The sequence below is a fragment of the Neltuma alba genome, unplaced genomic scaffold, assembly GCF_004799145.2.
Source record: "Neltuma alba isolate B1F8T4 unplaced genomic scaffold, ASM479914v2 tig00012182_pilon, whole genome shotgun sequence".
NCBI classification, from domain to species: Eukaryota; Viridiplantae; Streptophyta; class Magnoliopsida; order Fabales; family Fabaceae; genus Neltuma; species Neltuma alba.
Window position 1 is genome coordinate 170,765 of NW_021636725.1, and position 13,120 is coordinate 183,884.

Consider the following 13,120-nt stretch of genomic DNA (forward strand, 5'->3'; position numbering starts at 1 on the left):
GAAACCATATGAGTTCCTCTTGAGCTAGCACCTTGTTATATTCTTTCCATAAATCCTTCTCCACCTGTATTAAATACTGGCTGTTCTGTCTTCCTCTTGCTTTGTCAACACCCTCAATTCTTCTTAGTAAGTTGTTTTTCTTCGTAGGAATATTTCCTACCTTCTTTTTATTCCATTGTGTTGCTTCTTTAGCAAAACTTTCGATCTTGTCATTCCAATTCACATGCAATCAGCTTTTTTTAACAATCTCTGTAAATCCATCTTCTAGGAGCCAAGCAGCCTGGCAATGAAATATAGAGCTAGATGACTTGGTGTACCCCCTTGTTTCGTGGTAATCATGACAGGTCGATGATCAGATCCAAATCTATTCAAATTGCGAACTTTAGTGTGAGGGAACTGGGTGGTCCAGAGTTGATTATTAACAACCCAGTCAATCTTCTCTTTCATAAGTCCTCTTTCCTAAGTCAATCTATCACCCACACACTCCATTTCAAGAAGATTAGAGTTATAAATACAATCACCAAAATTCCTCATAGACATTGTATTTTGAGCTGCACCTCCTAATTTATCATCTAGATTCATATAAGCATTAAAATCTCCAGTAACTACTCATGTCTATTTTAGATTTTATACATAGTAAAATAATTATTTTGAAACAAATAAAAATAAAAAAGAAATCAAATCCAGACCATCTAAATGAGATATGAATCATTCAGATCTAATGAGTTTAGGATGCTCATCAAAATGATGAATATCAAAACTGGCTCTTGATATTAATATATTGTAACCCAAAAGATAATGGGAAATGGATTTGATTCTCAGTTGGGGGAAAAAAAGGATTGATTCTCCAGATCCACTTGCTACATGCTTCGATCTTGTGGTAAGATTTTAAATTGTATAAATTACATTTAGAAGTTGCAAATTTAAGGCTTTGATTTTATATTTAATGATAATTTTATTATTATAAAAATATAGTAATGAAATCATCTTTGTATCTCTGTTTTAAGGAAAAATTGGGGGAAAATCCCCAATTAGAAAATATATTGGTAAACAAAACAATATCCTCGGCTTTAGTGCACAGAGGACATGGCGCATAAAGTGCAGTGCTAGATCGAAGGCTTATAGTGATGGTAGGAATAGGCAAACAAGGTTCCAGATCACAATTTCAAGTCTTCCGCCATCTACGTGTCCGTGGCCGCCGGTTCTGTTCGTCCTCTTTTTTTCTTCCCCCTAATTTTAATTTTGCACTGAATCCACGGGGAGAGTTTCATTTTCTTTCTAATCTTTAATTATTAACTTGCTATTAAGAATTTCAATTCCCGTTTCTAGTCTTCTCTATCCCCCCTGTTATAGGATCAACCCCAAAAATAGAAAGAAGCTCAATAAACAAGTTCATAGATTGACAGACAAAGACTATATTCAACATCTTAGGTCCCGTTTGGGTGACACCCCAAATCATGGTTTGAGTGATAAGTCATCCAAACACCCACTGGTTTTGGGTAAACCGTGGTTTTGGAAAAAGCAGAAATTTTTTGCTTTTGGAGAAAAAAGAGAGAGTGTGAGAGTTTATAGGATATGTATCTTGTTATTTTTTTTATAAACATATTTAATCTTATATTTTAAAAATATATATACATATTAATTATATTATCTTATGTATTATTAATTATGTTAATAAAAAATATATTATTAACAATTTTATTCCTTCAAATTAAAATATATCATAAAATTTATTTTTTCTGTAATTATCATATTAACTTATGTCTTTTTTTTAGTAATTTGTATATATAAAAAGTGCTTCTGATAACAACTATCCAAACACTCTCACTTCTCAAAATCACTTTTTCATAACATTTATTCTTTCCAGAATCTATTTTCCAGAATCACTTTTCCAAACCACGGTTTGGTTTCATCCAAACACACCCTTAATATTAGTGCTATGCCTATAACAAGCTCAAGTTTGTACAACTAACGTGTTATTAAAGCATCAAACTCTCCCCTTGCAGGAGTCTTTTCTCCCCCTTGGTGAACAAGCAAGTTTCTTTGCATTTCCCTCCCCAGAAATTGTCACTAGTTAGATATCTACACTATCATTTTTTACAAAAAAAAAAAACTCTAATTATAGATAACTAATTCATATCAATTAAAAAATCCACTAAGACATTTATTTGTAAAAATGTGTATTAATTTTTCTAAAATACCTTTTTTTTAATCATTTATCTTGGAAACTACCCATATTGATTTTACACATTAATGTGTGCAACCAATATGGGTAACTTCTGTTTGTTGAGGAGAGGATAAAAAAAAAAGAAAAAAAAAGAGAGAGGCTGGAAGTGTTTGGCATCAAGTAAAAACACTTAAAAAAAATGTTTTCACACAGACCCAAATAAAACTGCTCCTATATAGTTACTTCATATACTATAAAATTACTTTTAAAACCATGTTTTGATTTCCACCTAAACACTCTTAGAACCAAAGCAAACTCTCCAACTATCTCCTGCAAATAAACCAGAGAGAAATGGAGTATTTACGACCAAAAACGAAGAAAACCTACAACCTACCGTCAATTCCCACTTCCACGCAACAAATTGGTGACTGATCAAAGATGCAAAAAGAAGATCATAGATGCAAAGAGAATGCAACGTTTAGTGTCAGAATTTAGCAAGAGCATCAAACCTCTGTAATCTGTCCTTCTATTTGAAAATAATAAAAACAGTCCTGCATCTAGCAATAAGCCTTCTAACATCTCCTACGATATCTTGGTAACGGTGGTCTTCTCTAAATTCCCTATTGATTTCTATACTCCTCACCATGGTTCATGCGAGCTTATAGGAGAATCCTCTTGCTGTTATTTTCTACATCTCAATCAGTTCCAAATAACCGCAATGGTTGTAGATGATGATGATCCAGACGAATCTGCGTCAGCTGTCCAGAATCCCCACCTGTATGCATTTGCATTGTTCCTTTTTCGCTTGCATGCATTGTCCCTTTTCCGCTTGTATGCATTTACATTGTCCATTATCCGCTCCTGATATACAGGTAGATTTTTGCTTAAGGAAGGAGAAATGTCGCTCTCAGAAACCTTGAGAATTGCTATCTCACGCTCATACTCTGTTTTGACTCTTTTCAGCTTCTGACTCGTGTGCGAGTCTGCTTGCTGCGTATGGGATTCAACCTGAAAGAGAGATACAAATACAAGGTTAAATATGATTATATTAACAAATTTTACACACAAACAAACCCGCCCGCCCACCCGTCCGCCCACACTTCTTCAATTTGCAATACTTCTTCAATTTATAGAAGGAAGACGAATAAAACAGCCCACAGTTGCATATTACTACTAAACTAAGGATAGTTCTAGCCATTTAAAAATATGAATGTATCATTCAACAAATTAAGAATTTGATTGATCTAACTTAGACTTGTACAGTCAATATTTCATCTGAGAGATGAGCACGTCAATGCGATGAGCGTCAAATGTACCTCCCATTTCTATTGTGCATTTCTCTCTCTGAGTGCATCCTTTTACTCAACTGGAGTAGCAAGCTCTATACTTGATTATGAGATGAGGGCACTATACACAACTACATTTTGCTTTGTGAATGGAAAGGATTGAAAGGTGGTAGCTAACCAAATCAAAAGGGGAGCAGGTGAGATGGGTTACGTGCTAGAGCAGTAACTGTCCCTTATCTCCTGCACTGAATGAAATGTATAGAGCAATATTTCCTTTTCCTTCTGTTATGTATCTGGTAATGTTCTTTTCTCTAGTATAAATAGGTCATGAGGGTGAAGACTAGAAGTGGTTCATCTGAATATCAAGTGTCTTGTGTAATCAGAGATCCTCCTTGTGATTATCAAACTTACAAGTATTCAAGATCCTTGCACTCATTTCTCCAATAAAATCTCTTTCTTGATATCTTTATTTCATCTTGCTTATTCAGTTCTTATAACGAACATAAATAAAAGTAATACCATGTGGATTTTATTCATGTAGATATTTATATAGGTTGGACAACTCCTAAATTCAAATTAGGAAGAGACAAGGCAAGATATTTGACTTTATGAATATTCACACACACACACAAACACATTCTTAACTGAATTGATGAGATGATAACTAAGTTGAAATAATAATTAATTTAATTAACTACCAAACATCAGATATTTTAACAGAAACAAGAGGCTTTCTTTGAGAAATGGAGGTGGTTTGAAAGAGCTCAGCACACGCTGTAATGGCAGGACAACACGTATTACTACAGACTCGAAAAGTCATGATATTGTGAAAAGTGCACAATATAACAGGTTGGGTCAAGTTAAAAGTTAAAAGTACACAAGACATTCAGCAAGGTCGAGGGTTTGAACATTGTGAAATTAAAAGAAACAAAAATTATAACAGGAGAACTACCCCCCGTTTGAGCTTGAGAGTTGAGAATGCTTAAATTTGTATTAGTCAATAATGTCAAACATTAAATAATAGTACCAAAAAAAGAAGGACCTAAGATACCCGCTGAATTTTATTGAGCACTTCCTGGTAGAGTTTTTCCATATCTGGCAAGTACATTTCCTTCAACATTACAATCTGTAAGTTGAAATAAAAACAATCAGAAAATCAAAACATTTGAAACCTTGAAATTTTCCTTCCAATTGGATTGCTTTCTCAACAGAATATTCAAGAATGCAAATCAATGGCACCTAATGTTATAATTTCAAAATGTCAGAAACGCGAGTTTGCGTAATGTTGGCAATTTTCCTCATCTAAAAAGGAATCAAGAAGCTCTTCAATCCTTACATTAGGTTGATTTGACTATTCTCTGTAGGTCTGCCAGCTTTATTGAGAAAATAGAAATGATATAAAATGGCATATTTACCTTTTGGTACGCCTCTTCTTGCATTTTCCCTGGAACAGATGTTGTTATAATATAAATATAAATAACATGAGTACATAGAGATCAAATAAATAGAGTAAAATAGTACACATCATTTGCTTATTTAAAAGAAAAACGAAGAGATAAGATAATCAACAGAAACTAAAATAACAGTATTATTCCACCAATCACCAGAAGAAACAAAAGTTTACATGGCAATATCAGATTTTCTCACTATGTATTTTCAATAAACAAGGAGTAACCAACAAGTTAGAGGCTGAGAATTAACAGCTCTGTTTTATTTAAGGGAAAAGGATACCACTCAAGTTAACGGGCATAGTCACAATATTATTGCCCAACAAGCTAGATTCATTTTCATAGATTAAGTCCTTCAAATATTACAACACAAATGCACAAATTTTTGGTGATATTTGAATCAATAATGTCGAGTGCAAAATTGATATGCCCTAAAATTTAATTGGCAAAACCAGAGAATGTCAGAAGATTCCATGGATGAAAGTTAAATCAATAGCAAAAAACAAAATATCTTGTCAGCAACAAATAATAAATGCATGAACTTGTTTACGGTCTATTTTGGACCTAATAAACCATAATTTAGAAGCCTCAAATAACCAAGACCTTAAATAGGTTAGTGACTGATTTGATGCCACTAAGCTCCACGTCAGTTTCAGAGACTTACTCTTCATTGAAACCTCCTTCGAAGTTATTTGCTGCAAATAATCTGACTGAAATTGGGAATATAAAGGACATAAGTACAAGGCAACAAATGTAGATGAAAACAAAAGATGATAACTTCAAAAGTCAAGTCAAAAGATGAGAACTTCGAGATCTGAAATATGATCATACCAGGTTTGTTGCGCCAGCAAAAGTCTTCTGTTCAAAACTTTGAGAAAATTTTTCAAGTTCTTGCATGCCATCCTCACCATCAAGATGCTTATATCGGTACACTGCTTTCATTCTACAAAGTCAAGAAAACAATTCCCTCACAATTCATAAGATGGTGAAGAGTAAGGACATTAAACAATCCTCAGATATAGCTCTTAAACAATTCAAGGCTCCAAAATACTATCATATACGAGTAGCATTCTGATCATATAGGAGCAAATTTGAAAATTCCGAATATAATTGATAAATCGCTAATTTTAACAAATAGTCACTAATAGTGTAAAACAATAAAAAAGCTTCATGAGAATCATCCATAAATTACAATATTAAGTACTCAACTCCAAATATATCAAATTTTAGCAAAGCTTTTGAGTCTAAGCTTTATTCTAATATATGCCAACCAATTCTCATTCATTAAATGGAACATCATCATAATGATCATCAATAAGGAATCCTTCAGGCCAAGAAAAAAAATCAACAAGAAATCCTTCAATCTTCTCTTCATTTTCAAAGGCTTCATTTGTTCACCAACCACATCAACAATCTGCTTAAGCTCCTTCATCATATACGTATGATTGAACGTTTTACGAACAAATTAAATTTATATGACAAACAAGGGAAGATTGATAGAAGCCTTTCAATTTTAAAGCACCTACCACATCAAAGAAAAAAGTTATTGAGATCTGAAATAAAAAAGGAGATTTAGACCTACATTTTTCGGACAGCTCTCTTACGAACATCAGGCCGTATTGCAGCTCTCCAATCACTTGCATCCATAATTGGTTCTCCGCCAAGTGTAAGTCTCCAGCAACAGGTACCTGCCAAATCTAATTTAAGTCAGGTGCCAAAACAAGAGCATTGAAATCAAATCTGTCTTCGTAATGAAACATCTGTAGTCGGAATGTCAGCTGGTTGATCAGCCTCTCTGTTTTCCACGAATTTGCAGTTAGAAATTTCCCTCAAAATTAATAGCCTCAAACTATTTTACATTTTGGGAAAGTAAATGACCCAATTCCATTCCTCTATTCAAATTTCAAAGTGAGTATGCCAGTACAACCCTTGCTCCAAAATCCCCTCTTTTTATGAAAGAGCAATGAAATATTCCGCGAAACGAGCTTCCTCAAAAACATGATGGATACCTTAGGGTGCAGCAGAAAGAAGCCGATGACGAGATCAAAGCAGAGAAAGCAAGAGGACGATGCTTTGAACTGATCATGGGTAGGGTAAATACTAGATAGATTCCACATTCCCACAATAGTCAGATGAACAAGTAAGTATCGAAGAGCCCCTTGATCGCTTGCCAGTTGAGGAAAATTGCGTACATTACATGCTATTTAGAACGTGGAGTACACGTGTCACCATGGGCATCCGTTTTGGCAGGCGCTTATTATGCCCTCTATATTTTGTGGTTGTTGTTTTTAAGAAAATAACAGCAAAATACCATGTGAATTTCAAAAAGATAAATAAGACATTTGAATAAATAAAATGATAAATAGGGTACTGGATACCAATTTGGAATTTAGATTTTTGGCGTAATGACCTAATTGCCTTGTCTGAAAGTGAGAAGAAAGTAAACAGAGGAAGATGTTGATGAAACACGGGAAGAAGGAAAGAAGAATGTTGGAAATGCTATTATCTTATTCCTCCGCATTACTATTTTGTAGACATTGTTGATTTGGTGGGTTTTGCTTGTGAGAAAGAGGATTTGTAGTAAGAGAGGAGTTAAGCTGTAGGATTACGTGAGTGAGTAGAAGTTGATGGCGGGATTTGGATTATTCATTTTTGTGGCTGCTTCATGGTGAAATAGGAACAAGATTATTGTATTTGAGGGTTTGTATTCAGTATTTGGTGAATGATAAAGCAGAAATCAGAAAATAGTGACAAGCAATTACGTAATGTAACTGCTGTCATATATGCCTGCTGGTTTTTGGTAAATCCCATTACATGAATGGTAGATTTTATTATACATGTAGTTAATTATGAAAGTTAATAGTTCAACATTTATTGTGATGTACTTCAGGTGCACATTCACTGAATGATTTATTTATGCTTACAAGTTGTCCTTCCGGTGAAAATAGGTTTACAAAACCCATTGAAGAAGTGGTCACTTTCACTATAAAAGTTATAAATCCCATTATATGTTTGTAAAATTCAGCATGAAATTTTATTAGTGGTGAAAAATAAGTTACTCATCCCCCAAAAATATGTTGCAAAACCTATTAACAAAGTAGTCACTTTTACTACAAAAGTTATAAATTCCAGTATATGTTTTGTAAAATTCAAACGTGAAATTTTATTGGTTTTTAGAAACAAGTTACTCATCTCCTGAAAACAGGTTGCAAAAGCCATTTAAGAAGTGGTTATTTTCACTATAAAAGTTGTAAATCTCACTGTGTGTTTTGTCAAATTCAGTGTGAAATTTTATTGGTTTTTAGAAACAAGTTACCCATCCCTTGAAAACAGGTTGCAAAAGCCATTTAAGAAGTGGTCATTTTCACTACGGAAGTTGTAAATCCCACTATATGTTTTGTCAAATTTAACGTGGAATTTTATTGGTTTTTAGAAACAAGTTGCCAATCCTTTAAAAACATGTTACAAAACCCATTGAAGAAATGATCATTTTTATTACGAAAGTTGTAAATCTCATTATGTGTTTTGTCAAATTTAATGTGAAATTTTATTAGTTTTTAGAAACAAGTTGCCTATTCCCTGAAAACAAGTTATAAAACCCATTGAATAAGTGGTCATTTTCACTACGGAAGTTGTAAATCCCACTATATGTTTTGTCAAATTTAGCGTGGAATTTTATAAGTTTTTACAAACAAGTTGTTTATTTCCTGAAAACAGGTTGCAAAACTCATTAACAAAGTGGTCACTTTCACTACGAAAGTTGTAAATCACAATATGTGTTTTGTAAAATTCAGGACAAATGGTTTAATAATACTAGAAAACCAGACGGCTTTACATTCTTTGAAAATGGTTTTATGCAAAGAACAGAGACAGAACAAAAAAGAGGAATGCTAGGCAATAACATTTTAAGCTGTGAGGACCCATCGAAAATACTCTATGAAGAATAATATTTAAGCTTCCTACTTGTTTATCACAATTGGTGTTACTTCACCGACCTCTTCGACGGCGACAATCTCAGGGAGTACGAGTTCTTTCAGACAGGGCAATGTATTAACTTTCATAATTAACTACATGTATAATAAAATCTCCCATTCACATAATGGGATTTACCAAAAACCAGCAGGCATATGACAGCAGTTACATTACGTAATTGTTTGCCACTATTTTCTGATTTCTGCTTCATCATTCACCAAATACTGAATATAAACCTTCAAATGCAATAATCTTGTTCCTATTTCACCATGAAGCAGCCACAAAAATGAATAATCCAAATCTCGCCATCAACTTCTACTCACTCACGCAATCCTACAGCTTCACTCCCTCTCTTACTACAAATCCTCTTTCCCATAGCCAAAACCCACTAAATCAACAATGTCTACAGAATAGTGATGCGGAGGAGTAAGATAATAGCACTTCCAACATTCTTCTTTCCTTCTTCCCATGTTTATCAACGTCTTCTTCTGTTTGCTTTCTTCTCACTTTCAGACAGGGCAATTTGATCATTAGGCCAAAAATCTAAATTCCAAATTGGTACTCAGTGCCCTATTTGTCATTTTGCTTATTCAGGTGCTTTATTTGTCTTTTTGAAATTCACATGGTATTTTGCTGTCATTTTCCCTATGTTTTTCTTATTTATTTACTTATTTATTTTGCAAAAACTATATGAAATTATAGTACAATCACTATTTATTTATTAATTATAAACTAAAAATATAGCAGTGTAAAAATTTTATGGTTAATACCATTGTCAGTTTTTATAATTTGATTAATTTTTCAGTGGAAATTTAAAGAATGGAACCTATAATGTTAACAAGTTATGATTTTAGTTTTTATATTTAAACTCAAACCAAGTATTTATAAAACTATAGGATCAAAACTAAAAATTGGATCAAATTATAAGTACTAATGATAATATTAACCCAAAACTTGAATAAATCTCACTATTTGTAAATTATGTATAATATGAGTTATTTTTTTTAAAAAAAAAAGCTTATATACTTGTTTCTAGTAGAAGGGGTTAGTCCCCCATAACTTGGTGAACTAAGATTTAAATTTTTCTTGAAAGAGGTGTCCACATTTAGTTGCTGATAGTACTTTGAAAATGACTGTTTCTAATAAGAGGATATGTGAAAATATAAAGAAGTTGCATTATACAAAGTAGTTATAAATCATAGTTGTTATTTTAGAGATTAGCAATGCTTTATCTTTTCAATTTTAATTTATCAAACAACACTTTCGAGTTTCCCATCACAATCTATTAATAAAGAACAAGAGAATTGGATACTATTTCTGTCAAAAAAAAAAAGCAACCAAACTACGAGATACACATTTTTATCTTGTGTGTTTACAAGCTGTGATTTTATGTTTAATGATAAATTTATTATTTTAAAAAATAGTTGTGAAATTATCTTTAAAATATTAAAACTAAAAAGAAGTAAGAGCAACTTCATGCCTCAAAAGCGTCCGGTTGACAATAACTTCAAGAAAGATTAGCGACTAACATTTTCGAAATTTATTTTTGATTTAAATTACTTTTATTTTCTTAAATCCTTTCATACTTCTTTGATTTGGCAAGTTTTACCAACTTCAGACATGTTTTACTTTACAGATGAAAACTAGCATGGGAACAATTAACTTCAATGAAATTACTCCTTCGATCCTTAATATAGGATCCAATTCTTGAGTTGATTTTGGTCTTAAATATAAGATCCATTTCTCATATTTATTAATTTTCTCTAAATTACCCCTATAGATACTCCCTCAACCATAATCAAATAGAAGAAGGAAAGGGGGTATTAAAAAATATTATTATGGTGTTTTAAGAAAAATGTGTCACTTTTCTTATAATTAACTAACTTACCAAACTTCCTTAATCTAATCAAATTAGTTAAATGGGTATTATATTAAGGACCGGAGGAGTATTATTTTTATGTCACTCAAATAGTTTGCAGAACACAAGTTAGCATAATAAAATTATAATAATTTACCTCTATTTCTCTCACCAACCAAATTACAATATCCCATATACGTCATTAATCATATGCAAAACATTGCACTTAATATGATGACGGAAATTATACTACAACATTCTCCATTACTATACCAAAAGCAAATCAATCTAGCTATTGCGTCCAAGGAAGGTCAAGACCCAAAGACCCAAAGACTTTTTCTTACCATCAGAATACCAAGGCTAAACTCTCGTTAAAAAAGGTACCAAGGCCAAATACCACAAAGATAATAGAGAAAAAAGTGTTCTATTCTAATTAATTATATTCTAACTTCTTAAGAAAAACTTGTCCCACCTAAAATGTGCCATGCATATTTGGAACTAAAATAAATCAACCGACATGTTACATTTCTATACATTTCAAATCAATTCATACTCTTCTTTTTGAAAGCATCCCTTGAAATATGCTTAGTCTCAAATTTCTTCTGGAGTAACTCGGATGGATCTGGAAAAATACATTTCCCTAAGAATACGTGCATGGCTCTGGATAGCTTAGTCTCAAATTTCTTCTGGAGTAACTCAGATGGATCTGGAAAAATTCATTGGGCTGCATGGAAAAACTATCAAAATCTAAAAACGAGGGAGGTTTGGGATTCAAGGATTTTATCGACTTCAATAATACTCTTCTAGCTAAAACTGCATTGTTTGTGTGTCTGAGTGCTAAGGAGCATTTCCCTAAGAATACGTGCATGGCTCTGGATAGCTTAGTCTCAAATTTCTTCTGGAGTAACTCAGATGGATCTGGAAAAATTCATTGGGCTGCATGGAAAAACTATCAAAATCTAAAAACGAGGGAGGTTTGGGATTCAAGGATTTTATCGACTTCAATAATACTCTTCTAGCTAAAACTGCATTGTTTGTGTGTCTGAGTGCTAAGGAGCATTTATTTCCCAAATACATCTTTTATGAAGGCTACTAAAGGGTCTAAAACTTCATGAGTTTGGGATGGTATACTAGCTGGGTGAGAATTTTTAACAGAAAACCTTTGTTGGCAGGTTGGGACGGGTCACTATATTGATGTTTTCAAGGATCCCTGGGTTCCTGCTACTAAGCAGTTTCGAATACCTATCAATAATGATATCTCAGTTAACCAAGATATGGTTGTGGCTGATCTTGTTCAAGAAAGATGCTGGAACCTGCAAGCTGCAACCCATTAACCGAAAGATTGACAAGCTGTATTTGGACTTAATAAGTAAAATCCCCCTTACATCTTCTCCTCGAGCTGATAAGTTGATGTGGGCTCCTGCTAGAGATGGAATCTATAGTGTTAAAGCTGGTTATAGAGCGAAAACTTCTGCTATTGAAGGCAGAACTGGGGTAACTCGTGCCTCTCCATCAAAGAAAGTGGATACTAGAATTTGGTCTGCAGTTTGGAAACTGAAGGTCATGCCTAAAATTCAATGCTTTATCTGACGTGTTTTAAACAATGCCCTGGCCTCAAAAGAAGCTTTATACAGGAGAAGATGTGCTTCAAACCCAGTCTGTCCTGTCTGTGGTGATGAAACTGAATCCCTTGAACACTTGTTTCTGCTTTGTAATTGGGTTAAAGTTGCTTGGTTTGGCTATTCTATGGGCATTTACATATCTCCCAGAAATATCAAGAACTTGGGGTTTTGGCTAGAAGAATTTCTGCTGCTTAATGATTCTGACTTTGATTACAGTAAAGCTTATGTTGCCTCTATGCTATGGGCTATCTGGAAGCTGAGATGTCGAATGACGTTTGAACAAGTGGTACCGAGTCCTTCAGAAGCCATGGAGATGACTAATAGAGCCATGAAGGAGTATTGGGAAGTGAACTCTCTGTTTCCTAAGGCACCCAACTTTGCAGAACCCGAAGCTAGCTGTAAGTGGAGGAAAATACAAAGCCACACTCTTAAACTAAACTGTGACGATGCTATTTGTAAGAAGAATGGAAAAGGTGGTATTGGTATTGTATGTAGAGACTCAGAGGGGTTGTTTATCAAAGGCTGGGCAGAACAAGTGAGTGCATACTCTGCCTTCCACACGGAGATGCTTGCTATATGTAAGGCTGTCCAATTAGTTGAAGAATGGGGCATGCAATCTATAATCATTGAAATGGATTGTCAAGACCTGTATAAAGCCGTGACTCAATGCTCTTTCCGACATTGCCCATGGAGTCTTCATGGCTTGTTGATGGAAATCACTGACCCAGTGCAAAATCGAAGCTTGGTCTCCTTTTCTCTCATTCCTC

At 33.7% G+C, this 13,120-nt stretch overlaps 1 protein-coding gene across 1 annotated transcript; it reads right to left on the reverse strand.

The window, feature by feature from the left end:
- Positions 1–2,687: 2,687 nt before the first annotated feature.
- LOC114724268 (mediator of RNA polymerase II transcription subunit 15a) lies at positions 2,688–7,039 on the reverse strand. The gene is made up of 7 exons (XM_028910587.1): positions 6,911–7,039; positions 6,484–6,589; positions 5,733–5,844; positions 5,566–5,611; positions 4,869–4,897; positions 4,505–4,579; positions 2,688–3,175 (listed from the first exon to the last, which is right to left on the reverse strand). The coding sequence occupies exons 2-7, from the start codon at positions 6,546–6,548 to the stop codon at positions 2,867–2,869; spliced, it is 636 nt and encodes a 211-aa protein (XP_028766420.1). The 5' UTR covers positions 6,549–6,589; positions 6,911–7,039; the 3' UTR covers positions 2,688–2,866.
- Positions 7,040–13,120: the final 6,081 nt, after the last annotated feature.